The 7,204-nt window shown below is 47.6% G+C and overlaps 2 protein-coding genes across 3 annotated transcripts; both read right to left on the bottom strand.

Moving 5' to 3' along the window:
* Window positions 1-824: 824 nt before the first annotated feature.
* On the bottom strand, window positions 825-3,650 carry LOC142887842 (transmembrane protein 17A). Of its 2 annotated transcripts, XM_076025729.1 has the most exons (4): window positions 3,299-3,650; window positions 2,422-2,528; window positions 1,978-2,091; window positions 825-1,295 (listed from the first exon to the last, which is right to left on the bottom strand). In XM_076025729.1, exons 1-4 carry the CDS (start codon window positions 3,411-3,413, stop codon window positions 975-977), a joined length of 657 nt encoding a protein of 218 aa, XP_075881844.1. In that variant the 5' UTR covers window positions 3,414-3,650; the 3' UTR covers window positions 825-974. The 2 variants fall into 2 exon arrangements, with proteins under 2 accessions (XP_075881844.1, XP_075881843.1); XM_076025728.1 differs by lacking the exon at window positions 3,299-3,650 and having other exon boundaries at window positions 2,422-3,095.
* A 219-nt stretch (window positions 3,651-3,869) lies between these two features.
* On the bottom strand, window positions 3,870-6,272 carry selenoe (selenoprotein e). The gene is made up of 4 exons (XM_076025730.1): window positions 6,076-6,272; window positions 5,898-5,974; window positions 5,559-5,637; window positions 3,870-4,266 (listed from the first exon to the last, which is right to left on the bottom strand). The coding sequence occupies exons 1-4, from the start codon at window positions 6,187-6,189 to the stop codon at window positions 4,123-4,125; spliced, it is 414 nt and encodes a 137-aa protein (XP_075881845.1). The 5' UTR covers window positions 6,190-6,272; the 3' UTR covers window positions 3,870-4,122.
* Window positions 6,273-7,204: the final 932 nt, after the last annotated feature.

The raw sequence follows: 7,204 nt of genomic DNA, 5'->3' as shown, positions 1-7,204 counted from the left end.
TCAATTATCTTCTATCAACTCTCCTCTCTGCGTCATCCATCATCATTAAAGAAGAGCGGAGATGAGAGACATTCAGCGCTGTTGGATAAGAGCAGCCGCTGGTGCTCTGCTTCCTCCTCTGAGCCCATTTCATTGCCTGGCGGATCGCTGTAACAGGCTGGAAGGTCACACCGGAGCATGATAATATTTTATCACCGGCAGTATATTTGGATTAGTATCTGAACGTGTTTCTTAGGTGCTATGTTATTGTGGTTTTGAATTTTTTTCCTTATTCTGGATTCCCCAGAAAAAAGGGAGCATATTTAGCCCTCTGTTGAGAACCTCCTGCTGAAAACTAATGATACGAAACAGCTTCCACATGTTTGGCAGGGGACAATAAATGTGATGGTTGTGTTTTTGCAATGACCTGACTGACGGTGTGGCCACGAACCTCGCAGAGGCATCAGTGGTTCAATAGCACTCATGTCAGGTGGGCCATATAAATTGTCAGCAGCACAACTTCCTGTTATTCGCAACCAAGCTAGTACGATGGCTTGAGGTGGTTTTCGTCTTTTTCCGATCAGCGCTAACGTGCAAAAGCACCACTCGCTTTTAAATCTTTGCGTAGAATTTTCAAAAGTTAGCTTTCAATTGGCTCAGCAGTTTATAGAAAAGCACTCAGTGAGGCGTTTATAGTCTAATCTAATTACAAGAGGTTGTTTGCCAGAAGTGTGTGTGTGCTTTAGCACACACATTCAGAAAAGGCACGGCAAGATAAAAGTAATGGAGTGACTTCTTTATTCAGTTGTCAGCAGCGAACGTCCTCACAGTAGACGTTGCCTGAGGAATGAATGGCACATATGGAGCAGACACACTTCTGCACTTTAGTGAAAATAAAATATGACACATTACAAAAATAAGTATCACAAAAACAAATGTGCAAAAAAAAAAAAGAAAAAAAAAAGATAAAGCAGATGATTAAAATCTACAATTGTCTACTGGTACAGGCTGTGGATGGGCGTCACTGGTAGCGGCCCACGGTGGTAGGGCAGCCCGTAGACCGGGGTCATCCTAGCGTGCCGCAGGCTGTCCACCTTCCCAAACTGGCGGAGGTGGAAGAGCAGGGTGAGCTTCCGGGTCATGGTCCTCAGCGCCAGGAAGGAGGCCAGGATCTGGGCCAGCAGGAAGAAGAGGTAGATGGAGTGAACGGCCCTCTCCAGGGGCAGGATGATAATTTCCTCATCGGTCAGGAAGAAGAGCAGCACGGGCAGCTGGAACATGAAAGAAAGCACCCAGAAGGCTGCCAACTCTGGCACCTGATGACAGGAGGTGGGGAGGGGGGTGTAGGAGGGGTGGACAGAGAGGGTCTGTGAGTTGAGCAGTCAGGCATCGCCCGTATTAGTCTTGCAGTACTCAAGACTTTTTAAGGGTCTCGTCTCAGAGGCATTTCCACTCGCTCCTGTCTCGGCCTCCAACTGGACAGACTCTGGATTTTTGATCAAGACCGGTCGAGACTCAGCTAACACTGCAATAACGCGATAATAACAGAATAGAAACCAGCTGCTGCTGTTTTACGCTCTGTTTGTGACACCCTGCCCCCTTATTCCTAGTTAATCTATTTTTCAACTGTATGAAGCAAAGTTGTTTTTTGAAAATGGTTCAAAATAGTTGGAAAAGCGGCAAAATGTTAAAGAAAATGATTAAAAGATACCTTGCTGAAAAGAGACGATGCTGTTCGATTTAAAAGCACACTTGAATTAAAAAAAAAGATACTGCTCTTTTTTTGGGTTTTGTTGTTATTTTTCTTTGATATATAAAGTCTTGGTCTTGTCTTGGTCTCCAACTCCAAATGTCTTGGTCCTGATTGATTGACGCTTGAAGGGGGGGGGGTGCTAAAGCAGCCGCCTCCCGCCAGACAGAGCCGCTGAGCAGATGCGGGTCGGCCCTGTCAAGGAAACCCGCGAGCTGTGCCTCAGACGGGGTGTCGGCTTGAATTACCCTTTCCTCCAGGTTGCCAATGAATCCCAGATAAAGACGGACCACTTCCACGATTGTGAGGAGGATCATCCCTGTTAGGAGCAGCGCCTGGTAGTATCCGGCCAGATAATAGAACTGGAAATGGGAGGCAGGAGATGAAAACACCCTTTGACTTGACTCGACAACACACACACACACACACACACACACACACACACACACACACACACACACACACACACACACACACACACACACACACACACAATATCAACACGAGACCTGCGCACGCAGATAAAAAACATGAATAGGTGGAAGGGAGGTGTAATATAAAAAGCCCTGATGTTTATGTTTCTTAAAAGCCGAGAGTGTTTAGATTGAATAACACCTCGTGGGAAGAAAGCATCTCGCTAACAAAAGCAATTGATGCCGTCTTGAACGAGGAACTTGGAAAAGCGAACTGACCTTAACCTCCAACATAAAGGCAGCGGAACACCACCAGCAGGGAAAGTAAAACATGTTGAAGAACAACAGCATCTGCAGGGGGAGGTGGGACGCCAGCTCGTTGGTGACTGCAAGACAAATCACAAGAGGGAACGGTTCACAGCAACGGCCTTGGTGGAAACAAGGAAGCACGTGGATCCGGGTGACACTCACACAGCTCATTTTCATCACTGAAAACAGTTCACAGTTCATCTTATCAGCCTGGCGGAGACTCGGTCTGTCTTGGTGTGCAGGATTTGTTTGAATATTTCGTAAACTGCTGAGAAAAAAAAAGGGACTTTGCTGATGCCTGTTTGATGCGTAAACTGAGGCTTGAGTTTGCACAACAGGACAGCAGAAGATTGGGGAATATGCTACCCCGGTCTGGTGAGTGCTGCAACCCTGCCGTACACCAGCGCTTCAGGCGGCGGCTGCTGCTGCTGCTGGAGGTGGAGGTGTGACGGTGTTGAGGGATGCTGGTCACAGTCGGCGGCAGCAGCCGGACACCGTTTATTACCTCAGCGAGCCATCGTCTTCTGACGCGAGTCTCGAACGGATCGTCCAAAATTTGAGAGTCATTTTTACTGGCTCGTGAGTAATAATTCCTCATCTCTATCAACTCAGTGTAGTGACTCATTCCTGTTGACTGTGAGACAACCACAAAGAAGTGTTAGCAGGAGAGCGTCGTGAAAAAAATCTCTGAGGAAGCTTGTTGACGTGCAAACAAAATAAAACCCTGGCTAAAAGTCACGGGATCGCGACGTAGCGCATCTCTCTTTGACTCCAAATGACTCCCCCACCCACCACCACCACCACCACCACCATCCATCCATACCACAGGAAATGACAGCCAACCGACCGGATGTGTCCTCCTGCTCCCCGGTGAAGTCGCCGTCCGCCGTCCTGTTGTTGGTGAACACAGAGCCTCCCAGGCTCGCCTGCATGTCGGGCAGAGGAGAGTAAAACACCGGCATGGCGGCTGCAGGGGGTTCGGAGGCTCCAGCAACTTTGTTGGTTGGTTTGTTTGTTTGTTTGTGTGTCCTCCTTTTGTGTTGCGTGCGCGCGTGTGCTCGTGTCTGCTTGTGTGAGCTAGCTAGTTAATCCGTGACGCTGTCTGAGCCAGGCAGGTACAGCCGTGCGTGAAGGCGCCCACACACACACACACACACACACACACACACACACACACACACACACACACACGCTGGCAGATGCTGCTGCTAATCTGATTAGCGGGAAGTAGAGGCAGTGCTGGGGATTAGGCTGAGGCTGCAGTGTGTTTGTGAGTCAGTGGCCGTTTTGCGACGCTCACGACACGTGTTTACTTAATTAGAGAATTTAACACTTACTTAAGCACTGCAGGGAATAAAATGGGACATCTTTAAAAAAAAAAAAAACAAACAACAAAAAAAAAAACAATGCACAAACAATTATTTCTGTCTTGTTTTTTAATTAGATGGGATGGATTAAATCCAATTTATTGTGGCGCTTATTCAAACAGCGTTTTAATGACGCATCCAGCGTGTAAACAGGGTGACGCAGCAGGGGCTCACACACCGCACAGCGCCCCCTGGCCAGCGGATCTTCAGAATGGGGCCTGACTCGCAGCTCCGGCCTTGCGGCCCCACTCGTCATTGGACATGGCCAGGTGGTGCAGTGGCAGCGTTTGGCCACGGGGTGTCGTCACAGCTCGTCCCTGGGGGCGTGCAGGGGGAAGTTCTGGAACTCCGGCGGCACCTCTTCCCCTTTCTGGGACCTCTTGTAGAAGCCCAGAGACTCCAACAGGCTGCTGATCTCGTCCGCCTTCATTTTCTTCACGGGAACCGTCTGACGTGTCAGGAAGGAGACACACGCGGTTGCACGCACGCACGCACGCACGCACGCACACACGCATTTCGGACACATGGTTAACGGCTTTAGAAGCAGGAATGCATGTGTTGAAAAGAATGCAGACATGAAGAACTTCACCGGACTGGTTGTGGTTTGTACTTTTTTATGCATTTTGTACTTTTTATATTCTGTTGAGACTCTTATGTCAGTGCCTTTGTAACCAGCCCCTCTCACTAACCCCCCCCCCCCCCCCCCCAACCCTAGGAAAAAAAAATCTAATTCAGATTATTCCCAAATTTGCATGTTAATTGTATTCAAAATCTTTATTTCCTTTCAGTCAAAAGCCATCCAGTTTCTGCTGACATGAGTGATTAAGCACAAAGTTCAACTTTCACACGAGTTCAGAGTCGCTGGAATAAATCTTCAACAACTTCAACAAGTCTCAAATAATTCCGATCACTGTGGAATTTCTGTCTTAAATGCCACACAAACAATCAGTGGACTTTCTAAAGATTCAAAGGCCCAGTGTGTGACAGTCAAAGGGATCAATTAAATGGAACAGAAAATTAGTGCGAGTCACCCCAGTTGGGTAAAGCCACCAAAGATGAAGGAATGTTTCACTTTCATTTGCTATTATTAAACTTTTTATTTACATCGCAGCTGAGCTGGAGGCAAACACTGTTTTCTATCTATCACCTAAAGTCACAAAGTCAGACGGGTGTCAGAAAACGGAGATGGATGTTACTTGCAATACGCTTTCCTGCCACTAGATGCTACTGAGGCCTTTGAGGGTAAATGAAAGCTGGCTGTAAGTGGTTTATTCATAGCTGTGGCTCGTTGTGCTTTCTCATCAGACTTTTGCTGGTATCACTCCAGTTTTATGGTCCCTCACTGGCCTAAATAAAAGTATAGGGGCTTTTCCACTCTTGCAAAAACAAGCACGTGTGGAAAAAAACAAGGCGTGGTTGTAATTTCAGTGCGAAAAAAAAAAAAAATGTTTTCATTGATCTTTCAGTCAATGCCGTATCTGGTGGGAGGGTATTTTTCTGCCGTCATCAACTCTGTTTTTTGTCTTTTTTTTTTTTTTTTTGAAGGATTTCTCACTCCCCTTTCTGCTGTCACTGCGTCTCACGGTTTCAAACGCGCTCTAGTCAGACACGGGACCTGATGTCAGATGCAGCGGTCGTATAACTCTGCCGCGTAAATCCGACCTGACATTCTGCTGCTCCCCTGATAAGCCTCCTGTCAGTGCAGATCGGTAAAAAGAGATCCCCGAACGTGCGTCTCACCTTTACTAGCTCGTCCTTTTCGCTATAGAATATCAGGCGCGGGTTCTTCTCCTCTGACGAGTCGTACTCCAGGTTGTGGCTGCACAGTGAGGAACAAGATCAAGGGCAACAACAACAACAACAACAACAACAACAGTCAGACAGTAAAGAATCAAGCACATTCATCTCTTCCTTTCTTCCTGTTATTTTTAGGGCCCTGGCCTTTTTTCAGACTTGGAAAGAGAAATATTCTTTCTTTCAATCTGCGGTGAATTGGCTTCTTTTCTCTCTCTGTTTTTTGTTTTGCAAAAGAGGTCGTGAGAAAACGAGGGTTGTGCTTCGGAGAGCGGTGGAGGATACTAGAGCGCCAGTCGCTCCATGAGGAAGGTGTAGAGCTCTGGCAGCTTCTTTATGGCTCATCCAACCACGCTGGGGGCCTGCGGGAGCATCGTGAGGAGACACGCTGGCTGTGACTGTGGAAGTCAATCAACAGAAACCACATCTTTGCGCCGCTGCCACTGCCGCTTCCTCCACTCACCATCAGCTTGGCCCTGGCGACGGCAGGTTTTTCTTCGACAGCTGTCTCATTGGTCGGTTCTGCTGCGCCGGCGATGGCGGCGGTGGCGAGGGCGAGCACCAGCGCGGCCCACATTCTGATCAGCCAAGCACCTTTCTCTTTTTCTTTTTTTTGTTTTCGCAACGTCCTTCCAAGTTGTGAGCGGCTCCTGCGTCCGCCTGGTCCACTTTGACTCTTTCTCAGGTTGGGCGGTACCACGACACGCCTCTGGTAGGGCAGCAGGTCCCACCTGTGCTGGACTTTTCCTGCTGTTTCTTGTTGCTATTTTTTACAAACAAACCTTATTTGGGTATTAAATCAGCATTTTGCAGATGGCGAGGCAAATCATTTCTTTTGGAAAGCTTTTGGAAAAAGACTATTTGCTATTTCTTTTCAGAGGCCCCCTGGTTTAATATTTTGTAGTTCCTTCCACATCAGATGTCATGGGGGGTGTCCACGGAAACCACAGAGCATCTGTGCCCTTATCACTTTTTCCCATGCAGGTGGTTAATGGACACCGAGCGCCAGCGCCGGTCTCATGGCTGCAACTAAGATTAGTCTCAGCCTGGCCGGTGTTCGGATCTGCAGCTGTGTTTGGGTCCAAACAGCCTCGAACTTTGCAGAAACTTTAATTGGAAAATGTCTCAAAATAAGAAAGTTTTTTATTTGCTTCACGTCGTCAGAGGGTGAAAAATGTTCAAATTGGGCTGGTGATCTGAATAGGAGATGTGGAAGCCAAAAAAATATGACTTTTCATTCTTTTTTTCAATTCCTGTCTTTCTTTCCTTCTTCCTTCCTTCCTTCCTTCCTTCCTTCCTTCCTTCCTTCTTTTCTCTTCGTCCATGGCACGGTTGCATGACAAGGAGCGTGTAATCCCGTGGCGCTCCTCCGCATGAAACCAGACCTCATGACAGACCACATTTGTGCTGCGTTAACACTCTGGAAAAGAAGGAGGGGGGAAGAAAGAAAAAAAAAAAATCTGTCCCCCTTTTCAAGCTATTATCCTTCGTGTGTATATTGCAGGCAGAAGCTATATCGGGTCAACACAAGAGGGCAGTCACGCCATCATGCTCTCTCTCCCTCTCTCTCTCTCTCTCTCTCTCTCTCTCTC

The sequence above is a fragment of the Nelusetta ayraudi genome, unplaced genomic scaffold, assembly GCF_046127955.1.
Source record: "Nelusetta ayraudi isolate G7.1 ecotype Tasmania unplaced genomic scaffold, CSIRO-AGI_Nayr_v1 ptg000018l, whole genome shotgun sequence".
Taxonomy (NCBI): Eukaryota; Metazoa; Chordata; class Actinopteri; order Tetraodontiformes; family Monacanthidae; genus Nelusetta; species Nelusetta ayraudi.
Note: the sequence above shows the minus strand (reverse complement) of the source record. Positions and strands in the feature narration are given on the sequence as shown.

Coding starts and splice junctions, on each gene's coding strand:
- LOC142887842 (XM_076025728.1), bottom strand. CDS start 2,652: ATGAACTGTGAACTGTTTTCAGTGATGAAAATGAGCTGTGTGAGTGTC. Junction 2,092..2,421: donor CCTTTATGTTGGAGGTTAAG/GTCAGTTCGCTT, acceptor TCCCATTTCCAG/TTCTATTATCTGGCCGGATA. Junction 1,296..1,977: donor TTGGCAACCTGGAGGAAAGG/GTAATTCAAGCC, acceptor TCCTGTCATCAG/GTGCCAGAGTTGGCAGCCTT.